Below are 24,395 nucleotides of genomic sequence, written 5' to 3' on the forward strand. Positions count from 1 at the left end.
AGAAGTGAGCTCAATCTGACCACAACCGTGCACCTGAATTGAGGTTCAAAACAGAACTGACAACATATAAAAGTCAGCACACATACTAGCAGTCAGTCACGTTAAAATATTAGACATTGTCATATGAGAATACAATCAACCATAAAAATTACTTACAAGTAAATGGGACAATTGTATTTCTGTTTTAACAAGTTTCTTCAAACATATCATGCAGAAAACAACAGTAATGTACAGGTCTTATATGCAATATGTACCAAAATTAGCAATTCATACTATCAAGTAGAGAGAATGTTTAGTACTGTATAACCCTTTCTCCATAGAGTGGGATAGAGGGAGACTCACCATACTTCCATATCCATCAATACGCTCGCAAGACGCTGAGTGGATTCAGACGATACTAGTGTACACTGCCACTCTTGATGACTGATGAGAGACACAGACGCTCTTTAATGGACACAGACGCTCATTGAACGATAAGTGTATGCAGACGCTCCTGTCTGCGACTCGGTCTAGGCGGAAAGTCTAGTGTACACCATCGCAGCGTCTAAGCTGCGACCAAGTACCCTCGTGGTAGCGTCTGAGACGGAAGTTAGGTCATTAGTTCATGGACGGGAGACGCACGGAAACTGGTCATGAACTTGGGGGAGGGGAGGCCAGGAGAGCGTCTAACTCCCCCCGTTGACTTAAACTCTAAGGATCTCGGCCTCACCTAGTCCTGGCGCCTATGATCCCTAAAGCATAGCGCTGTTGCACTTAAGAGTGGCGGCGCATCAACCACTGTTTGAAGTCTTCTCCAATACAGTGAAGCTGTGTCCGGACCCCCTTGTAAGAGGAAATCGATTGACTTACCTTCTCCCTATGCTCCGGCCACTGCCTGGTTACATCTGCTGGACCTGCTAGAATCATCCGACAAAGACGCCCGTTGAGACAGCACTATACCGCGAAGGTAAGCGTTGTTGCGACCCGGTGGAGAGTTGTTGGAGCGACTCTTTCTAGCATGAGTTTAAGACGCTGTTAAGAAAAGTCACTAAAAAAAAAAAACATAGTAAGACTATAAAAATAAAATAAAAGCTTCAGGCTGCTATTTAATCGCAGCCCTGTGACCATGGTCCGGCTCCTGCCGCACCAAACAAAAAACTGATTTGACTGAGTCAGTGGGCAGGATTATATGGAGAAGCCCCGATGCATCCTGGGAGGCCAAAAAGCTTGTGACCGTTTGGTGCCATTTCCGCTGTCGCTCCGGCATATCCCAATGTTATCCTGTGGATAACATGTGAACCCAGCCGGAGAAATCCTGGCTTTTGGTTACAGATGTATCCTCTGGTGCATGTGTAGGTGAGATCCCGACCACTGGGCCAATAGAGCCAGCTGAAAGGATCGAGCATGAAACCTTCCATACTGTAGAGCCTCGTAGGAGGCAACCATCTTCCCCAGAAGGCGGATGCACTGATGAACCGATACCAGAGAAGGCTTTAAGACATCCCGAACCATTGTTTGAATCACCAATGCTTTCTCCACCGGCAGAAACACCCGCTGCACTTCCGTGTCTAGGATCATCCCCAGGAAAGACAGCCTCCTTGTAGGCTCCAGATGAGACTTTGGAAGGTTCAGGATCCAACCGTGCTCCTTGAGCAGATGTGTCATGAGAGCAATGGATCGCAACAACTTCTCCCTGGACGACGCCTTGATCAGGAGATCGTCCAGATACGGAATTATGTTCACCCGTTGCTTGCGTAGCAGAACCATCATTTCCGCCATCACCTTGGTGAAGACCTTTGGTGCTGTGGAGAGGCCAAACGGCAGTGCCTGAAACTGATAGTGGTCGTCCAACAGTGCAAACCTGAGGTATGCCTGATGCAGTGACCAAATGGGAATGTAGAGGTACGCATCCTTGATGTCCAGGGACACCAGGAATTCCCCCTCCGTCAGACCTGAGATGACAGCTCTCAGAGACTTCATCTTGAATTTGAACTCCCTGAGGTAGGGGTTCAGAGACTTGGCCATACCGAACCATCCAGCTTCGGTACCACAAAAAGGTTTGAATAGTAACCTTTGTTCCACCGATGAGGTGGAACTGGAACAATGACCCTGGATACCACCAATTTTTGGATAGCTTCCAGAAGAATTGCTCTGTCTGCCGGCAGAGCCGGCAAGCCTGACTTGAAGAAACGGTGAGGTGGGAGATCTTGAAACTCCAGCCTATACCCTTTGGACACTATATCCAGTACCCAGGGGTCCAGGCCAGACACCCAGACGTGGCTGAAATGCCAGAGTCTTGCCCCTACCTGACCTTCCTCCAGGCCTAGCTGACCACCGTCATGCGGAGCACTTTGGGGTATCAGAAGCAGGCTTCTGGATCTGGGAGCAGGCATCTTTCCTTTAGCACGACCACCTCTGAAGAAGGTGTTCGAAGTCTTGTTCTTTTCTAGGCCTCGCGGGCCGAAAGGGCTGTGACGTGGCTGGTGCAAAGGGCTTCTTCGTAGGCGCTGCAGCAGAGGGGAGAAGAGGAGACTTACCCGCGGAAGCCGTGGCAATCTACGCATCCAGCGCCTCCCCAAAGAGAGCCTGACCTGTATACTGTAGGCCCTCCATGCTCTTCCTGGATTCCACGTCCGCAGACTATTGGCGCAGCCAGAGACCCCTGCGAGCTGAGACGGACATGGAGGAGATCCCCGCAGCCATGGAACCCAGGTCCTTCATGGAGTCTACCAGGAACCCTGCAGAATCCTGAATATTACGTAAAAATAAATCTACGTCACCTTTATCCATCGTAGTCTATTCCTCCTGCAGAGTGATTGACCACCTGGCAATAGCCTTAGAAATCCAAGCACAGGCTATAGTTGGCCGCAGTATAGCCCCTGAAGCCGTGAAAATGGATTTTAGCTTAGCGTCCACCTTGCGATCTGCCAAGTCCTTCAACGCGGTAGATCCCGGGACTGGTAATAGAGACAGAGGCGTCTACTATCGGCGGATACTCCCACTTTTTTCTATCTTTCTCTGGAAAGGGAAAAGCAACCAAGACCCTCTTAGAGATCTGGAATTTTTTTTCCGGATTTTCCCAGGCTTTTTCAAAGATAGCATTTAATTCCTTAGATGCTGGGAAGGTGAGGGGTGGTGGGGGCTTTTTACTGTCTGTGAAAAAGGCCTCTTCAACCTGCTCAGGAGTTGTGTCAGTAATGTGTAACACATCCCTCACGACCTCAATCATCAACTGCATCCCCCTTAGCAAGTAATGCCATCCCCCTCGGCACATCCCCGTCACAGTCTGCAGTGTCAGAATCGGTGTCCGTGTCATCCTGCATAATCTTGGCAAGTGCACGTTTGCGAGAATGTACCACAGGGGACCCCGAGGAAGCAGTATCAGACCTTACAACCATAGAGGATTGCAGTACCTGAGTGGCATGCTCCGTTTTAGCAATCCTTTCAGAAATCAGAGAAATAGTCCCCCTGAGAGGACTGGGAAGATAAGTCCTCTGCAGCATATGAAACAGTCTCTAGACATGTTTGCAATATCACAACAATCACCCCACATACACACAGGGTACTGGGCAGACCGAGTTTCCAACCCAAGAAAGGCAGAGAGACACAGATTGGAGCCAACCCACACATAGCGCTATTATAGGTATAGGAAGACCCCAAACCAGCGCTGACTGTGTCCCTTAATAGGTGAGAGAGCCTTTATACAGCCTCCCCTCCCTTCTACAACCCCCTGGTACCGTACAGATAGCTGGAGGTGCTCTGGAGGGACTGTTCTTCCACTGGCAGTGTGTCTGCAGGCAGAAAAATGGCGCTGAACGCTGCTGGGTCCGCTCTGAGAAACTCCGCCCCCTTAATGGCGCTGTCTTCCCACTCTTCTGAGATTATACTGGCATGAGGATTTTGTGCTGGCTGAGATCCACAGACCCCGACAGGCTTGATTTGGTCAGTGTAGGGTCAGGTGCTGGCACAGGGCGCCCCTCACAGCGCCGCACCGAAGTACCGCTGAGCCGTCCGGGAGCGCATTTAACACTGCGCTCCTACCCTGAAGCCGCCATCTTCACACTGAACCCCCGCTTGTAAGGGGGGACAGTGACTCACTCGCCACACTTCAGCTCTGTAAGGGGGTGGCGGCTGGCTGCTGGGGTGAGCGTTCCCCTGTGGCGGGGCGCGATCTGTCCCCTCTGGAGCTCAATGTCCAGTCAGCGGAGACAGTGGCTCAGACTCCGCAGGGCGGACACTGCTCCCCCGCTCAGTCCCTCGTTGCAGGCAGGCTGTTGCCAACAGCCTCCTGTAAAAAAATAAACTGTAAAATAAACTTTCTAAGAAAGCTCTGTAGAGCTCCCCTAGCTGTGACCGGCTCCTCCGGGCACATTTTCTAAACTGAGTCTGGTAGGAGGGGCATAGAGGGAGGAGCCAGCCCACACTATTAAACTCTTAAAGTGCCAATGGCTCCTGCTGGACCAGTCTATACCCCATGGTACTAAAATGGACACCAGCATCCTCTAGGACGTAAGAGAAAATTAATTTATTCCATTTTGGAAAAAGGCTGTAACATAACAAAATGTAGAAACCGTGAAGTGCTGTGAATACTTTCCATATGCACTGTATACTTTTACAAAGCAAACCTTTAGCCAAAAATAACACTATTAAAAGTCAATTGAAAATAAGTTAATGTGTAACTTCTTAAATTTAAGTCTCTGAAGTTCTTGCTTGCATTTTACCTGGTATAAATACATTTTTATCACACTTTACACTACAACATGATGCTGTAGATTTGAACCAATCCGTTCCCTGACAAAAATCGTGATTGATAGTTGAAAGCCAACAGAATAAACATACTTACAGTGTCATCATTTCTATATGGATTCAGTCTGTTGTACACTGCTTCAATCACACTCCGCCTAAATCAAATTGTAAGAATTAATCACGACAGAACATTTTAAAAATAAATCATATTTAAAGTAATACAAACATGAAAATTATAAGTTATCCAAAATTTACTGACACTGTTGGCCAGTCGAACCTAGGTTTCTGTTTTGTTTTTTTTGTTTGTTTTTTAAACAATCTTTAAAAGCAACAGAATAAATGTTATGTTCAGACCACAAATTGCAGGTTGAAATAATAATAATAAATAAGATTTTACTCACCGGTAAATCTATTTCTCGTAGTCCGTAGTGGATGCTGGGACTCCGTAAGGACCATGGGGATTAGCGGCTCCGCAGGAGACTGGGCACAACTAAAGAAAGCTTTAGGACTACCTGGTGTGCACTGGCTCCTCCCACTAAGACCCTCCTCCAGACCTCAGTTAGGATACTGTGCCCGGAAGAGCTGACACAATAAGGAAGGATTTTGAATCCCGGGTAAGACTCATACCAGCCACACCAATCACACCGTATAACTCGTGATACTATACCCAGTTAACAGTATGAAATATAACTTAGCCTCTCAACAGATGGCTCAACAATAACCCTTTAGTTAGGCAATAACTATAAACAAGTATTGCAGACAATCCGCACTTGGGATGGGCACCCAGCATCCACTACGGACTACGAGAAATAGATTTACCGGTGAGTAAAATCTTATTTTCTCTGACGTCCTAAGTGGATGCTGGGACTCCGTAAGGACCATGGGGATTATACCAAAGCTCCCAAACAAGCGGGAGAGTGCGGATGACTCTGCAGCACCGAATGAGCAAACTCTAGGTCCTTCTCAGCCAGGGTATCAAACTTGTAGACTCTTACAAAAATGTATTAACCCGACCAAGTAACAGCTCGGCAAAGTTGTAAAGCCGAGACCCCTCGGGCAGCCGCCTAAGAAGAGCCCACTTTTCTCGTGGAATGGGCTTTTACAGAATTAGGGTGCGGCAGTACAGCCGCAGAATGTGCAAGTTGAATCGTGCTACAGATCCAGCGAGCAATCGTCTGCTTAGAAGCAGGAGCACCCAGCTTATTGGGTGCATACAGGAGAAATAGCGAGTCAGTTTTCCTGACTCCAGCTGTCCTGGAAACATTACTTTTCAGGGCCCTGACTACATCCAGTAACTTGGAATCCTCCAAGTCCCAAGTAGCCGCAGGCACCACAATAGGTTGGTTCACATTAAAAAATTATACCACCTTAGGAAGGAATTGGGAACGAGTCCTCAATTCCGCCTTATCCATATAAAATATAAATAAGGGCTTTTGTATGACAAAGCCGCCAATTCTGATACACGCCTGGCCGACGCCAAGGCACACAGAATGACCACTTTCCACGTGAGGTATTATAGCTCCACGGATTTAAGTGGCTCAACCCAATGCGACTTCAGGAAATCCAACACCACGTTGAGATCCCACGGTGCCACTGGAGGCACAAACGGGGGCCGACTATGCAGCACTCCCTTAACAAAAGTCTGAACTTCAGGCAGTGAAGCCAGTTCAATTTTGGAAGAAAATCGATAGAGCCGAAATCTGGACCTTAATGGAACCCAATTTTAGGCCCATAGTCACCTCTGACTGTAGGAAGTGCAGAAACCGACCTAGCTGAAATTTCTCCTTTGGGGCCTTCCTGGCCTCACAGCACGCAACATATTTCCGCCATATGCGGTGATAATGGTTTGCGTTCACTTCTTTCCTAGCTTCAAATAGCGTAGGGATAACTTCCACCGGAATTCCCTTTTCCTTCAGGATCCGGCGTTCAACCGCCATGCCGTCAACGCAGCCGCGGCACGTCTTGGAACAGACAGGCCCCCTGCTGCAGCAGGTCCTGTCTGAACGGCAGAGGCCATGGGTCCTCAGATCATTTCTTGGAGTTCTGGTTACCAAGCTCTTCTTGGCCAACCCGGAACAATGAGTATAGTTCTTACTCCTCTCCTTCTTATTATTCTCATTACCCTGGGTAAGAGAGGCAGAGAAGGGAACACATACACCGACTGGTACACCCACGGTGTTACCAGAGCGTCCACAGCTATCGCCTGAGGGTCCTTGACCTGGCGCAATATCTTTGTAACTTTTAGTTGAGGCGGGACGCCATCATGTCCATCTGTGGCCTTTCCCAACGGTGTACAATCATTTGGAAGACTTCTGGATGAAGTCCCCACTCTCCCGGGTGGAGGTTTCTTAGTTGTCCACTCCGGGAATGAACACTGCTGACAGTGCTAACACATGATTTTCCGCCCATCGGAGAATCCTTGTGGCTTCTGCCATCGCCATCCTGCTTCTTGTGCCGCCCTGTCGTTTACATGAGCGACCGCCGTGATGTTGTCTGACTGGATCAGCACCGGCCGGTGTTGAAGCAGGGTCTAGCCTGACTTAGGGCATTGTAAATGGCCCTCAGTTCCAGAATATTTATGTGTAGGGAAGTCTCCTGACTTTTCCATAGCCTTGGAAGTTCCTTCCCTGTGTGACTGCCCCCCAGCCTCGAAGGCTGGCATCCGTGGTCACCAGGACCCAGTCCTGTATGCCGAATCTGAATCTGCGGCCCCCTAGAAGATGAGCACTCTGCAGCCATCACAACAGCGACACCCTGACCCTTGGAGACAGGGTTATCCGCCGATGCATCTGAAGATGCGACCCGGACCACTTGTCCAACAGATCCCACTGGAAAATCCTTGCATGGGACCAGGCGAATGGAATTTCTTCGTAAGAAGCTACCATCTTTCCCAGGGCTCGCGTGCATTGATGCACCGACACCTGTATACGTATTAGGAGGTCTCTGTCTAGAGACAACAACTCCTTGGACTTCTCCTCCGGGAGAAACCCTTTTTATCCTGTTCTGTGTCCAGAACCATACCCAGGAACAGTAGACGCGTCGTAGGAACCAGCTGCGACTTTGGAATATTCAGAATCCAGCCGTGCTGTTGTAGCACTTCCCGAGATAGTGCTACTCCGACGAACAACTGCTCCCTGGACCTCGCCTTTATAAGGAGATCGTCCAAGAACGGGATAATTATTTCGGCCATTACCTTGGTAAATACCTCGGTGCCGGGGACAGATCAACGGCAACGTCTGGAATTGGTAATGACAATCCTGTACCACAATATTGAGGTACTCCTGGTGAAGAGGGTAAATAGGGACATGCAGGTAATCATCCTTGATGTCCAGTGATACCATGAAATTCTCCAGGCTTGCAATAATCGCCCTGAGCGATTCCATTTTGAACTTGAACCTTCGTATATAAGTGTTCAAGGCTTTCAATTTTAGAATGGGTCTCACCGAACCGTCTGGTTTCGGTACCACAACATTTTGGAATAGGAACCCCGGCCTTGTTGAAGGAGGGGTACCTTGCTTTCACCTGCTGGAAGTACAGCTTGTGAATTGCCGCCAGTACTACCTTTCTCCGAGGGCAGCCGGCAAGGCTGATGTGAGGTAACGGCGAGGGGGAGTCGCCTCAAACTCCAGCCTGTATCCCTGTGATACTATTTGCAGAACCTAGAGATCCACCTGTGGGCAAGCCCACTGGTCCCTGAAGTTCCCGAGACGCGCCCCTACCGCACCTGTCTCCACCTGTGGAGCCCCAGCGTCATGCGGTGGACTCAGAGGAAGCGGGGGAAGATTTTTGATCCTGGGAACTGGCTGCTGGTGCAGCTTTTTTCCTTCTTCCCTTGTCTCTGTGCAGAAAGGAAGCGCCTTTGACCCGCTTGCTTTTCTGAAGCCGAAAAGGACTGTACCTGAAAATACGGTGCTTTCTTAGGCTGTGAGGAAACCTGAGGTAAAAAAATTTCTTCCCAGCTGTTGCTGTGGATACGAGGTCCCAGAGACCATCCCCAAACAATTCCTCACCCTTATAAGGCAGAATCTCCATGTGCCTTTTACAGGCAGCATCACCTGTCCACTGCCGGGTTTCTAATACCCTCCTGGCAGAATGGACAGTGCATTAATTCTGGATGCCAGCCGGCAAATATCCCTCTGTGCATCCTTTATATATAAGACAACGTCTTAAATATGCTCAATGTTAGCAAAATATTATCCCTGTCTTAGCGTATCAGACCACGCTGCAGCAGCCCTATTTATGCTGAGGCAATTGCAGGTCTCAGTATATAACCTGAGTGTGTAAATACAGACTTCAGGATCGCCTCCTGCTTTTTATCAGCAGGTTCCTTCAAGGTGGCCGTATCCGAAGACGGCAGTGCCACCTTTTGACAAACGTGTGAGCGCCTTATCCACCCTAAGGGATATCTCCCAACGTGACCTATCCTCTGGCGGGAAAGGGTACGCCATCAGTAACTTTTTAGAAATTACCAGTTTCTTATCGGGGGGAAACCACGCTTCTTTACACACTTCATTCATTCATCTGATGGGGGAACAAAACACTGGCTGCTTTTTCTCCCCAAAAATAAAACCCCTTTTATGTAGTACTTGGGTTCATGTCAGAAAATGCGTAACACATTTTTCATTGCCGAGATCATGTAACGGATGTTCCTAGTGGATTGTGTATATGTCTCAACCTCGTCGACACTGGAGTCAGACTCCGTGTCGACATCTGTGTCTGCCATCTGAGGTAACGGGCGTTTTTTGAGCCCCTGATGGCCTTTGAGACGCCTGGGCAGGCGCGGGCTGAGAAGCCGGCTGTCCCACAGCTGTTACGTCATCCAGCCTTTTATGTAAGGAGTTGACACTGTCGGTTAATACCTTCCACCTATCCATCCACTCTGGTGTCGGCCCCACAGGGGGCGACATCCCATTTATCGGCCTCTGCTCCGCCTCCACGTAACCTTCCTCATCCAACATGTCGACACAGCCGTACCGACACACCGCACACACACAGGGAATGCTCTGACTGAGGACAGGACCCCACAAAGTCCTTTGGGGAGACAGAGAGAGAGTATGCCAGCACACACCAGAGCGCTATATAATGCAGGGATTAACACTATAACTGAGTGATTTTTCCCCAAATAGCTGCTTGTATACATATATTGCGCCTAAATTTAGTGCCCCACCTCTCTTTTTAACCCTTTGAGCCTGAAAACTACAGCTGCACTGTGAAGAGAAAATGGCGCCAGTGTGCTGAGGGAGAAGCCCCGCCCCTTTTTCAACTGACTTTCTCCCGCTTTTTCTGGAATACTGGCAGGGGTAATTTTACATCTATATAGCCTCTAGGACTATATATGATGTAGATTTGCCAGCCAAGGTGTCATATATTGCCCTCAGGGCGCCCCCCCCCAGCGCCCTGCACCCATCAGTGACCGGAGTGTGAGGTGTACATGAGGAGCAATGGCGCACAGCTGCAGTGCTGTGCGCTACCTTGGTGAAGACCGAAGTCTTCTGCCGCCGATTTTCCGGACTCTTCATGCTCTGTAAGGGGGAAGGCGGCGCGGCTCCGGGAACGAACACCAAGGTCGGGTCCTGCGGTCGATCCCTCTGGAGCTAATGGTGTCCAGTAGCCTAAGAAGCCCAAACTACCACCTGTTAGGTAGGTTCGCTTCTTCTCCCCTTAGTCCCTCGCTGCAGTGGGTCTGTTGCCAGCAGATCTCACTGTAAAATAAAAAACCTAAATATACTTTCTTTCTAGGAGCTCAGGAGAGCCCCTAGTGTGCATCCAGCTCAGCCGGGCACAAGAATCTAACTGAGGTCTGGAGGAGGGTCTTAGTGGGAGGAGCCAGTGCACACCAGGTAGTCCTAAAGCTTTCTTTAGTTGTGCCCAGTCTCCTGCGGAGCCGCTAATCCCCATGGTCCTTACGGAGTCCCAGCATCCACTTAGGACGTCAGAGAAAAAATAATAATAATAATAATAATAATAATAATAATCATCATCATCATCATCTCCTCTTGTGGTCGGAACTTTAAGGACATGCTAATTTCTTACCCACTCTGAAGTATTTAGTCATCAATTTACATTTCCTTGCACAACACAGGTTTTAGGGCCTACAAACGTGAGGGCTGGGAAAATAGCTTAATTTAGGCATACAGGACAAAAACATTTTTTAGTAAACTTTAAAGACTAAGATGTGGACAAAACTTCTGTCAATGCCATAAAAACAGTTTACAGCAAATTCCGATTCTAAAGTTGACTGTATGGGGAATTTTAAGTGTTTGATCAACACTGTCCAATGCAGAGCCTGCCTCTTTGTTCAATATGGTCAATAGGAATTGGTGGTCATTTTAGGCCTGTACATGTTACAAACTTACACTAATACTAGAAAAGTCATCTAAGTATATGGAAAAACAAAAAACAGCAAGAAAATATTTACATCCCCTAATTACCCGAGACCCTCCCAAAAAAGATTAATCTCAACACCAATTTGAGAAGCCCACAGAGCTAGACTTTGTAGGATGCAATACACACCTAGCTGCATTATCTGGTGTAAAATGAATAGCTGCTTTCGGATATACAAGGAAACGGTGATGGTACACTACTGTGTGTAACACAGCTTATATGAATTCTTGAGATGTGCGATATGGACATTTGCTTGCACTCAAAACATGAATCACTTGCCTTTAAAGCTTCCAAATAATTGATAACCCCCTAAAGTACCCCATACACCTGAACGATTAGTTGGGAAAATCAAACAGGTTTGATTTTCCAACTAGTTGGACCAAACGTTTCAGGCTGTTTTTTAGCGTGTGGGAGCAAAGTGTTGCTCCCACACACTGCCAGATTATCTTTGCAACCAGCCAAAAAAAAGTTAGCGGGTTGGAAAGAAATCGTTCTGATGCATGGCCAGCATAAGTCTGCTCATTGACATCTATCCCTTATAATCAAATTCCTTCAGTATTTATATTTAATTAATGAAGGATCATGAGAAAGCAATTAGAACTTCAGTAGCTGCCAGTTTGGAACCAAAATAGACCCGTCTACCCACTAGTCAAATCCATTCAATGTTTGTATTACAGACCACCAATTTATGGTGGTAACCAATTAGCTTTAGTAATTTACAGCGGCTAATTGATTCGCCGAGGGCTATCATATTAGCCTAGGTAATTGGCGCTTATCGGGAATTGGTTTCACCTGCTTCAGCAGGCAAAGCCAAATTACCTAAAATTGACCATTTTTTAAGTGAAAAGTGCCGCAAAGAGACTAAAAAATAAGAATTTACTTACCGATAATTCTATTTCTCATAGTCCGTAGTGGATGCTGGGGACTCCGAAAGGACCATGGGGAATAGCGGCTCCGCAGGAGACTGGGCACAAAAGTAAAAAGCTTTAGGACTACCTGGTGTGCACTGGCTCCTCCCCCTATGACCCTCCTCCAAGCCTCAGTTAGGATACTGTGCCCGGACGAGCGTACACAATAAGGAAGGATTTTGAATCCCGGGTAAGACTCATACACCGTACAACTTGTGATCTGAACCCAGTTAACAGCATAACAGAAGGAGCCTCCGAAAAGATGGCTCACAATAACAATAACCCGATTTTTGTAACAATAACTATGTACAAGTAATGCAGACAATCCGCACTTGGGATGGGCGCCCAGCATCCACTACGGACTATGAGAAATAGAATTATCGGTAAGTAAATTCTTATTTTCTCTAACGTCCTAGTGGATGCTGGGGACTCCGAAAGGACCATGGGGATTATACCAAAGCTCCCAAACGGGCGGGAGAGTGCGGATGACTCTGCAGCACCGAATGAGAGAACTCCAGGTCCTCCTCAGCCAGGGTATCAAATTTGTAGAATTTAGCAAACGTGTTTGCCCCTGACCAAGTAGCTGCTCGGCAAAGTTGTAAAGCCGAGACCCCTCGGGCAGCCGCCCAAGATGAGCCCACTTTCCGTGTGGAATGGGCTTTTACAGATTTTGGCTGTAACAGGCCTGCCACAGAATGTGCAAGCTGAATTGTACTACAAATCCAACGAGCAATCGTCTGCTTAGAAGCAGGAGCACCCAGCTTGTTGGGTGCATACAGGATAAACAGCGAATCAGATTTTCTGACTCCAGCCGTCCTGGAAACATGTATTTTCAGGGACCTGACTACGTCCAGCAACTTGGAATCCTCCAAGTCCCTAGTAGCCGCAGGCACCACAATAGGCTGGTTTAAGTGAAAAGCTGAAACCACCTTAGGGAGAAATTGAGGACGAGTCCTCAATTCTGCCCTGTCCGTATGAAAAATTAGGTAAGGGCTTTTATAGGATAAAGCCGCCAATTCTGAGACACGCCTGGCTGAAGCCAGGGCTAACAGCATCACCACTTTCCATGTGAGATATTTTAAGTCCACAGTGGTGAGTGGTTCAAACCAATGTGATTTTAGGAATCCCAAAACTACATTGAGATCCCAAGGTGCCACTGGAGGCACAAAAGGAGGCTGTATATGCAGTACTCCCTTGACAAACGTCTGAACTTCAGGAACAGACGCCAGTTCTTTTTGGAAGAATATTGACAGGGCCGAAATTTGAACCTTAATGGACCCTAATTTGAGGCCCATAGACAGTCCTGTTTGCAGTAAAAAAAAAGGAAACGACCCAGTTGAAATTCCTCTGTAGGGGCCTTCCTGGCCTCGCACCACGCAACATATTTACACCAAATACGGTGATAATGTTGTACGGTTACATCCTTCCTGGCTTTGATCAGGGTAGGGATGACTTCATCCGGAATGCCTTTTCCCTTCAGGATCCGGCGTTCAACCGCCATGCCGTCAAACGCAGCCGCGGTAAGTCTTGGAACAGACATGGTCCCTGCTGGAGCAGGTCCTTTCTTAGAGGTAGAGGCCACGGGTCTTCCGTGAGCATCTCTTGAATTTCCGGGTACCAAGTCCTTCTTGGCCAATCCGGAGCCACGAGTATAGTCTTTACTCCTCTCCTTCTTATGATTCTCAGTACTTTTGGTATGAGAGGAAGAGGAGGGAACACATACACTGACTGGTACACCCACGGTGTTACCAGAGCGTCCACAGCTATTGCCTGAGGGTCCCTTGACCTGGCGCAATATCTGTCCAGTTTTTTGTTGAGGCGGGACGCCATCATGTCCACCTTTGGTTTTTCCCAACGGTTCACAATCATGTGGAAGACTTCTGGGTGAAGTCCCCACTCCCCCGGGTGAAGATCGTGTCTGCTGAGGAAGTCTGCTTCCCAGTTGTCCACTCCCGGAATGAACACTGCTGACAGTGCTATCACATGATTCTCCGCCCAGCGAAGAATCCTTGCCACTTCCATCATTGCCCTCCTGCTTCTTGTGCCGCCCTGTCTGTTTACGTGGGCGACTGCCGTGATGTTGTCCGACTGGATCAACACCGGCTGACCCTGAAGTAGAGGTCTTGCCTGACTTAGGGCATTGTAAATGGCCCTTAGTTCCAGGATATTTATGTGAAGTGACGTTTCCATGCTTGACCACAAGCCCTGGAAATTTCTTCCCTGTGTGACTGCTCCCCAGCCTCTCAGGCTGGCATCCGTGGTCACCAGGACCCAATCCTGAATGCCGAATCAGCGGCCCTCTAGGAGATGAGCACTCTGTAACCACCACAGGAGAGACACCCTTGTCCTTGGAGACAGGGTTATCCGCTGATGCATTTGAAGATGCGATCCGGACCATTTGTCCAGCAGATCCCACTGAAAAGTTCTTGCGTGGAATCTGCCGAATGGAATCGCTTCGTAAGAAGCCACCATCTTTCCCAGGACCCTTGTGCATTGATGTACTGACACTTGGCCTGGTCTTAGGAGGTTCCTGACTAGGTCGGATAACTCCTTGGCCTTCTCCTCCGGGAGAAACACCTTTTTCTGTACTGTGTCCAGAATCATCCCTAGGAACAGCAGACGTGTCGTCGGAATCAGCTGCGATTTTGAAATATTTAGAATCCATCCGTGCTGTCGTAGTACTACTTGAGATAGTGCTACTCCGACCTCTAACTGTTCTCTGGACCTTGCCCTTATCAGGAGATCGTCCAAGTAAGGGATAATTAAGACGCCTTTTCTTCGAAGAAGAATCATCATTTCGGCCATTACCTTGGTAAAGACCCGGGGTGCCGTGGACAATCCAAACGGCAGCGTCTGAAACTGATAGGGACAGTTCTGTACCACAAACCTGAGGTACCCTTGGTGAGAAGGGCAAATTGGGACATGGAGGTAAGCATCCTTGATGTCCAGAGACACCATATAGTCCCCTTCTTCCAGGTTCGCTATCACTGCTCTGAGTGACTCCATCTTGAACTTGAACCTTTTTATGTAAGTGTTCAAGGATTTCAGATTTAAAATGGGTCTCACCGAGCCGTCCGGCTTCGGTACCACAAACAGCGTGGAATAATACCCCTTTCCCTGTTGTAGGAGGGGTACCTTGATTATCACCTGCTGGGAATACAGCTTGTGAATGGCTTCCAATACCGCCTCCCTGTCGGGGGGAGACGTTGGTAAAGCAGACTTCAGGAACCGGCGAGGGGGAGACGTCTCGAATTACAATTTGTACCCCTGAGATACTACCTGCAGGATCCAGGGGTCCACTTGCGAGTGAGCCCACTGCGCGCTGAAATTCTTGAGACGGGCCCCCACCGTGCCTGAGTCCGCTTGTAAGGCCCCAGCGTCATGCTGAGGACTTGGCAGAAGCTGGGGAGGGCTTCTGTTCGTGGGAAGAGGCTGTCTGCTGCAGTCTTTTTCCCCTTCCTCTGCCCCGGGGCAGATATGAGTGGCCTTTTGCCCGCTTGCCCTTATGGGGACGAAAGGACTGAGCCTGAAAAGACGGTATCTTTTTCTGCTGCGAGGTGACTTGGGGTAAAAAGGTGGATTTTCCAGCCGTTGCCGTGGCCACCAGGTCCGATAGACCGACCCCAAATGACTCCTCCCCTTTATACGGCAATACTTCCATATGCCGTTTGGAATCCGCATCCCCTGACCACTGTCGCGTCCATAATCCTCTTCTGGCAGAAATGGACATCGCACTTACTCTTGATGCCAGAGTGCAAATATCCCTCTGTGCATCTCGCATATATAGAAATGCATCCTTTAAATGCTCTATAGTCAATAATATATTGTCCCTGTCCAGGGTATCAATATTTTCAGTCAGGGAATCCGACCAAGCCACCCCAGCACTGCACATCCAGGCTGAGGCGATTGCTGGTCGCAGTATAATACCAGTATGTGTGTATATACTTTTAAGGATATTTTCCAGCTTCCTATCAGCTGGTTCCTTGAGGGCGGCCGTATCAGGGGACGGTAACGCCACTTGTTTTGATAAGCGTGTGAGCGCCTTATCTACGCTAGGGGGTGTTTCCCAACGCGCCCTAACCTCTGGCAGGAAAGGGTATAATGCCAATAACTTTTTAGAAATTAGCAGTTTTCCATCGGGGGAAACCCACGCTTCATCACACACCTCATTTAATTCATCTGATTCGGGAAAAACTACGGGTAGTTTTTTCACACCCCACATAATACCCTTTTTTGTGGTACTTGTAGTATCAGAAATGTTCAAAACCTCCTTCATTGCCGTGATCATGTAACGTGTGGCCCTACTGGAAAATACGTTTATTTCCTCACCGTCGACACTGGAGTCAGTGTCCGTGTCTGTATCGACCTGAGGTAACGGGCGCTTTAGAGCCCCTGACGGTGTTTGAGACGCCTGTACAGGTATTAACTGATTTGCCGGCTGTCTCATGTCGTCAACAGTCTTTTGTAAAGTGCTGACACTATCACGTAATTCTTTCCATCCAGTCAGGTGTCGACTCCCTAGGGGGTGACATCACTAACACAGGCAATTGCTCCGCCTCCACACCATTTTCCTCCTCATACATGTCGACACAACGTACCGACACACAGCACACACACAGGGAATGCTCTGATAGAGGACAGGACCCCACTAGCCCTTTGGGGAGACAGAGGGAGAGTTTGCCAGCACACACCAGAGCGCTTTATATATACAGGGATAACCTTATATAAGTGTTTTTCCCTAATATAGCTGCTGTATATATTTATATGCCAATTTAGTGCCCCCCCCCTCTCTTGTTTTACCCTGTTTCTGTAGTGCAGGACTGCAGGGGAGAGTCAGGGAGCCTTCCTCCAACGGAGCTGTGAGGAAAAAATGGCGCCAGTGTGCTGAGGAGATAGGCTCCGCCCCTTTTTTGGCGGCCTTTCTCCCGCTTTTTTATGTAAAAATAGGCAGGGGTTAAATACATCCATATAGCCCAGGAGCTATATGTGATGTATTTTTTTGCCAAAAAAGGTGTTTTTATTGCGTCTCAGGGCGCCCCCCCCCCAGCGCCCTGCACCCTCAGTGACCGGAGTGTGAAGTGTGCTGAGAGCAATGGCGCACAGCTGCGGTGCTGTGCGCTACCTTAGTGAAGACAGGACGTCTTCTGCCGCCGATTTTCCGGACCTCTTCAGTCTTCTGGCTCTGTAAGGGGGACGGCGGCGCGGCTCCGGGACCCATCCATGGCTGGGCCTGTGATCGTCCCTCTGGAGCTAATGTCCAGTAGCCTAAGAAGCCCAATCCACTCTGCACGCAGGTGAGTTCGCTTCTTCTCCCCTTAGTCCCTCGATGCAGTGAGCCTGTTGCCAGCAGGTCTCACTGAAAATAAAAAAACCTATTTAAACTTTTACTCTAAGCAGCTCAGGAGAGCCACCTAGATTGCACTCTTCTCGTTTGGGCACAAAATCTTAACTGAGGCTTGGAGGAGGGTCATAGGGGGAGGAGCCAGTGCACACCAGGTAGTCCTAAAGCTTTTTACTTTTGTGCCCAGTCTCCTGCGGAGCCGCTATTCCCCATGGTCCTTTCGGAGTCCCCAGCATCCACTAGGACGTTAGAGAAACGTAATATTTTAAGCTAGCAATGTATATTCATGAAACCAATGATGCAGTGTCAATAGAACAGTAACATCTACCTGCGAGTTCCAAGCTTTGAGAGAGTTTTTATTAGCAAAAAAAAAAATAGGATTTTAATTACCTACTGGTAAATCCTTTTCTCGTACTCCGTAGAGGATGCTGGGGTCCATATTAGTAGCATGGGGTATAGACGGGTCCACTAGGAGCCACTGGCACTTTAAGAGTTTGAGAGTGTGGGCTGGCTCCTCCCTCTTTGCCCCTCCTACCAGACTCAGTCTAGAAACTGTACCCGAGGAAACTGACAACATCGAAGGGATTTTACACAGATAGTGGTGATATTCACACCAGCTCACACACAAGGCAAACCAAGCTAACCAGCTTGAAACATCAGCAACGGCTGAACAAATAAGATTTTAAACCTACCGGTAAATCTTTTTCTCCTAGTCCGTAGAGGATGCTGGGGACTCCGTAAGGACCATGGGGTATAGACGGGCTCCGCAGGAGACATGGGCACTAAAAAGAACTTTAGAATGGGTGTGCACTGGCTCCTCCCTCTATGCCCCTCCTCCAGACCTCAGTTAGAAAAATTGTGCCCAGAGGAGATGGACAATACGAGGAAAGAATTTTGTTAATCTAAGGGCAAGATTCATACCAGCCCACACCGTATAACCTGGAATATACACAACCAGTTAACAGTATAAACAAAACAGTATCAGCTAAAGACTGATCTCAACTGTAACATAACCCTTATGTAAGCAATAACTATAGACAAGCCTTGCAGAATTTGTCCGCACTGGGACGGGCGCCCAGCATCCTCTACGGACTAGGAGAAAAAGATTTACCGGTAGGTTTAAAATCTTATTTTCTCTTACATCCTAGAGGATGCTGGGGACTCCGTAAGGACCATGGGGATTATACCAAAGCTCCAAAACGGGCGGGAGAGTGCGGATGACTCTGCAGCACCGATTGAGCAAACATGAGGTCCTCATCAGCCAGGGTATCAAACTTGTAGAATTTTGCAAAAGTGTTTGAACCCGACCAAGTTGCCGTAGAATGAGCCTGCTGAATTGTGTTACAGATCCAGTGAGCAATAGTCTGCTTAGAAGCAGGAGCGCCAACCTTGTTGGCTGCATACAGGACAAACAGTGCCTCTGTTTTCCTAAGCCGAGCCGTTCTGGCGACATACATTTTCAACGCCCTGACCACATCAAGAGACTCGGAATCCTCCAAGTCCCGCGTAGCCACAGGCACCACAATAGGTTGGTTCATATGAAAAGAGGAAACCACCTTAGGCAAACATTGAGGACGAGTCCGCAACTCAGCTCTATCCACATGGAAAATCAGATAGGGGCTTTTATGAGACAAAGCCGCCAACTCAGACACTCGCCTTGCCGATGCCAAGGCCAACAACATGACCACCTTCCAAGTGAGATACTTTAATTCCACGGATTGAAGATGCTCAAACCAGGAAGACTTAAGGAATCGAAACACCACGTTAAGGTCCCATGGTGCCACTGGAGGCAAAAAGGAGGCTGGATATGCAGCACTTCCTTTCACAAAAGTCTGGACTTCTGGGAAAGACGCCAATTCCTACTGAAAGAAAATGGATAGAGCCGAAATCTGAACCTTAATGGAGCCTAATTTTAGGCACATATTCACCCCAGGGAAGTGGAGAAAACGGCCCAGATGGAAATCTTCCGGAGGAGCAATCTTGGTTTCACACCAAGAGACATACTTCCTCCAGATACGGTGATAATGTTTCGCTGTCACCTCCTTCCTAGCCTTTATCAGAGTAGGGATGACCTCGTCCGGAATGCCCTTCCCTGCTAGGATCTGGCGTTCAACCATCAAACGCAGCCGCGGTAAGTCTTGGAACAAACAGGGCCCCTGTTGCAACAGGTCCTCTCTGAGAGGAAGCGGCCACGGATCTTCTGTGAGCATTTCCTGCAGATCCGGATACCAGGCCCTTCGAGGCCAATCTGGAACAATGAAAATTGTCTGTACTCCTTTTCGTCTTATGATTCTCAATACTTTTGAGATGAGAGGAAGAGGAGGGACCACATAGACCGACTGAAACACCCATGGTGTCACCAGGGCGTCCACTGCTACTGCCTGAGGGTCCCTTGACCTGGCACAATACCTCGGAAGCTTTTTGTTGAGGCGTGACACCATCATGTCTATTTGAGGAAGTCCCCAAAGACTTGCTATTTCTGCAAAGACTTCTTGATGAAGACCCCACTCTCCTGGATGGAGATCGTGTCTGCTGAGGAAGTCTGCATCCCAGTTGTCCACTCCCAGAATGAATACCGCTGACAGAGCGCTTACGTGATTTTCCGCGCAGCGCAGAATCCTGGAGGCTTCCGCCATAGCCACTCTGCTCCTTGTCCCGCCTTGGCGATTTACATGAGCCACAGCTGTGACGTTGTATGATTGAATCAGAACCGGTAGGTCGAGAAGAAGATTTTCCGCTTGACGGAGACCGTTGTATATGGCCCTCAATTCCAGTACGTTGATGTGTAGACAAGCCTCCTGGCTTGACCACAGTCCCTGGAAGTTTCTTCCCAGTGTGACTGCTCCCCATCCTCGGAGGCTCGCGTCCGTGGTCACCAGAACCCAGTCCTGAATGCCGAACCTGCGATACTCCCCTGCTTGCGCAAGAGCACCATCATTTCCGCCATTACCTTAGTGAAAATCCTTGGGGCCGTGGAAAGTCCAAACGGCAACGTCTGGAATTGGTAATGACAATCCTGTACAGCAAACCTCAGGAACGCCTGATGAGGAGGATATATGGGGACATGAAGGTATGCATCCTTTATGTCCAGAGACACCATATAATCCCCCCCTTCCAGGCTGGCGATGACCGCTCTGAGCGATTCCATCTTGAATTTGTACCTGTTCAAGTATAGGTTTAAGGATTTTAAATTCAGAATGGGTCTGACCGAACCGTCCGGTTTCGGGACCACAAACAGGGTTGAGTAGTACCCCGTGCCCTGTTGAAGCAGGGGAACTTTGACCACCACTTGTTGAAGAGACAGTTTTTGAATTGCACTTAAAACTACCTCCCTCTCTGGGGAAGAAGCTGGTAGGGCCGATTTGAAAAACCGGCGAGGAGGTACATCTTCGAATTCCAGCTTGTAACCCTGGGAAACAATTTCTATTGCCCAGGGATCCACCTGTGATTGAACCCAGACGTGGCTGAAAAGTCGAAGACGTGCCCCCACCTGGGCGGACTCCCTCAGCGGAGCCCCAGCGTCATGCGGTGGATTGAGTAGAAGCCGGGGAGGACTTCTGCTCCTGGGAACTAGCTGTAGCTGGCAGCTTTTTCCCTCTGCCCTTACCTCTGGCGAGAAAGGAAGATCCCCGTCCTCTTTTGGATTTATGCGACCGAAAGGACTGCATCTGATAATGTGGCGTTTTCTTTGGCTGTGAGGAAACATAAGGCAAAAAAGCGGATTTACCTGCGGTAGCTGTGGAAACCAGGTCCGTGAGACCTTCCCCAAATAAGTCCTCACCCTTGTAAGGCAAAACCTCCATATGCCTCTGAGTCGACATCACCCGTCCATTGGCGGGTCCACAGGGCTCGCCTAGCAGAAATCGCCATGGCGTTGGCTCTGGAACCCAGTAGGCCAATGTGTCTCTGAGCATCTCTCATATATAGGACAGCATCCTTTATATGACCCAAGGTCAGTAAAATGGTATCTTTATCCAGCGTATCAATGTCAGCAGACAAGGTATCTGTCCACGCTGCTACAGCGCTACAAACCCAAGCCGACGCTATCGCTGGTCTGAGCAAGGTACCAGTATGTGTATAAATTGACTTCAAGGTAGTCTCCTGCCTGCGATCAGCAGGATCCTTGAGGGCTGCGGTATCTTGCGACGGCAGCACCACCTTTTTGGATAAGCGCATTAACGCCTTAATTCCCAAAAGGATTCTTTTGGGAATCTGCAGTTTCTTATCTGGAGTTTTCCAAGCCCTTTCAAACAACTCATTTAACTCGTGGGAAGGGGGGGAAAGTAATGTCCGGTTTCTTTTCTTTAAACATGTGGACCCTCGTGTCAGGTACAGGGGGGTCATCCGTGATATGCAACACATCTTTTATTGCAATAATCATATAATGAATATTTTTTGCCAACTTTGGCTGCAACCTCGCATCATCGTAGTCGACACTGGAGTCAGAGTCCGTGTCGGTATCAGTGTCTGCTATTTGGGATAGTGGGCGTTTCTGAGACCCAGAAGGGCCCTGTGACATAGTAAAAGGCAAGGATGGACTCCCTGCATTTTCCCTTGACTCCGCTTTGTCCAACCTTTTATGTAATAAATTCACATTTAAAACATTCCACATATCCAATCAGGTGTCAGCGTTGCCGACGGAGACACCACACTCATTTGCTCCACCTCCTCCCTAGAAGAGCCTTCCGATTCAGACATGCCGACACGCGTACCGACACCCCCACACACTCAGGGAAATATCCACTCTGAAGACAGTCCCCCAATAAGGCCCTTTGGAGAGACAGAGAGAGAGTATGCCAGCACACACCCAGCGCCAATGACCCTGGAAAACAATTTCCCAGACACACAGCGCTTTTATATTATTCAATATACCTTCACTGCCAAAGTGCGTGCCCCCCTCTTTTTAAGCCCTCTGTCACCGTGTTCAGCAGGGGAGAGTCCGGGGAGCCAGCTTCTCTGCAGTGTGCTGTGGAGAAAATGGCGCTGACCAGTGCTGTGGAATCAAGCTCCGCCCCCTCAGCGGCGGGCTTCGGTCCCGCTCAAAAATACAATACTGGCGAGGGATATGTATATATATTGCCTCCGCAGCCTATATACACTAAAATGCCAGCCTAGAGGTTTTATATTGCTGCCCAGGGCGCCTCCCCTGCGCCCTGCACCCATCCGTGCCTCAGTGTGTGTTGTGTGTGGGAGCAATGGAGTGCAGCGTTACCTCAGTGAAGATCAGAAGTCTTCTGCCGCCAGTGATGTCTTCTGTCTTCTAATACTCACCCGGCTTCTTTCTTCCGGCTTTGCAAGGAGGACGGCGGCGCGGCTCTGGGACGAACGGCGAGGGTGAGACCTGCGTTCCGATCCCTCTGGAGCTAATGGTGTCCAGTAGCCTAAGAAGCAGAGCCTATCACTTAAGTAGGTCTGCTTCTCTTTCCTCAGTCCCACGCTGCAGGGAGCCTGTTGCCAGCAGGGCTCCATGAAAATAAAAAACCTAACAAAATTCTTTTAATCAGAGAAACTCAGGAGAGCTCCCCTGCAGTGCACCCAATCTCCTCTGGGCACAGGATCCAACTGAGGTCTGGAGGAGGGGCATAGAGGGAGGAGCCAGTGCACACCCATTCTAAAGTTCTTTATAGTGCCCATGTCTCCTGCGGAGCCCGTCTATACCCCATGGTCCTTATGGAGTCCCCAGCATCCTAAAGGAGGTAAGAGAAATATTACTTAACCAAGTAACAAAACAATACTTAACCAAGTAACAAAACAATACTTAACCAAGAACTAAGCAGTACTGAACTAAGTAACCACTGCAGGATCACAAAGCGCTGGGTGGGCGCACAGCATCCTCTATGGACTACGAGAAAAGGATTTACCGGTAAGTAATTAAAATCCTATTTTCTCTTGCGTCCTAGAGGATGCTGGGGTCCACATTAGTACCATGGGGATGTACCAAAGCTCCCAGAATGGGAGGGAGAGCACGGAGGCTCCTGCAGAACTGACCGACCAAACTTCAGGTCCTCAGAGGCCAAAGTATCGAACTTGTAGAACTTTGCAAACGTGTTCGACCCAGTCCAAGTAGCCGCTCTGCAAAGCTATAAAGCCGAGACACCCCGGGCAGCCGCCCAGGAAGAACCCACCTTTACGAGTAGAGTGGGCCTTAACAGACGTAGGACACGGCAATCCTGCCGTAGACTACGCATGCTGGTTAGTGAACCTGATCCAGCGAGAGATTGTCTGCTTAGAAGCAGGATACCCAAGTTTCTTGGGATCATACAGGACAAAGAGTCCGATTTTCTGTGACGAGCACATAATCACATAGATTTTCAGAGCCCTTACAATATCCAAGGACTTTGATGAAATTGAGGAGTCAGCAGCAACTGGCACCACAATAGGTTGGTTGATACGAAATGCCGACACAACCTTCGGAAGGAACTGCTGACGTGTCCGGAGCTCAGCTCTATCTTCATGGAAGATCAAGTAGGGGCTCTTACAACACAAGGCCCCCAACTCCGACACACGTCTAGCAGAAGCTAAGGCCAACAAAGTGACAGCATTCCACGTGAGAAATTTGACCTCAACCTCCGGGAAAGGCTCGAACCAATCCGATTGGAGGAACTGCAACACCAAGTTAAGATCCCAGGGCGCCGTAGGCGGCACAAAGGGAGGCTGGATGTGCAGAACCCCTTTCAGAAAAGTCTGAACCTCAGGGAGGGAAGCCAACTTTCTGGAAGAAAATGGATAGGGACGAAATCTGGACCTTTACTAATCCCAACCTCCGGCCCATATCCACACCTGCTTGCCGGAAGAGGAGAAACTGTCCCAGTTGAAACTCCACCGTAGGAAACTTCTTGGACTCACACCAAGATACATATTTTTTCCAAATATGATGGTAATGTTTAGATGTTACTCCTTTCCTAGCCTGTATCAGGGTAGGAATAACCTTGTTCGGAATGCCCTTCCGAGCTAATATCTGGCGTTCAAACCTCCATACCGTCAAGCGTAGTCATGGTAAGTCTTGATAAACCAACGGCCCCTGCTGCAGCAGGTCC

The 24,395-nt window shown here is 48.8% G+C and overlaps 1 protein-coding gene across 2 annotated transcripts in view; it reads right to left on the reverse strand.

The window, feature by feature from the left end:
• PPM1A (protein phosphatase, Mg2+/Mn2+ dependent 1A) overlaps positions 1 to 24,395 on the reverse strand; it is a 280,963-nt gene that overhangs the window by 11,745 nt on the left and 244,823 nt on the right. For both annotated transcript variants that reach the window (XM_063947751.1, XM_063947750.1), the window contains one exon: positions 4,823 to 4,880. In XM_063947751.1, the coding sequence (XP_063803821.1) occupies positions 4,870 to 4,880 (11 nt within the window). In that variant the 3' untranslated portion in view covers positions 4,823 to 4,869. The remainder of the gene's footprint in view (positions 1 to 4,822; positions 4,881 to 24,395) is intronic.

Source organism: Pseudophryne corroboree, chromosome 12 (genome assembly GCF_028390025.1).
Source record: "Pseudophryne corroboree isolate aPseCor3 chromosome 12, aPseCor3.hap2, whole genome shotgun sequence".
NCBI lineage: Eukaryota > Metazoa > Chordata > Amphibia > Anura > Myobatrachidae > Pseudophryne > Pseudophryne corroboree.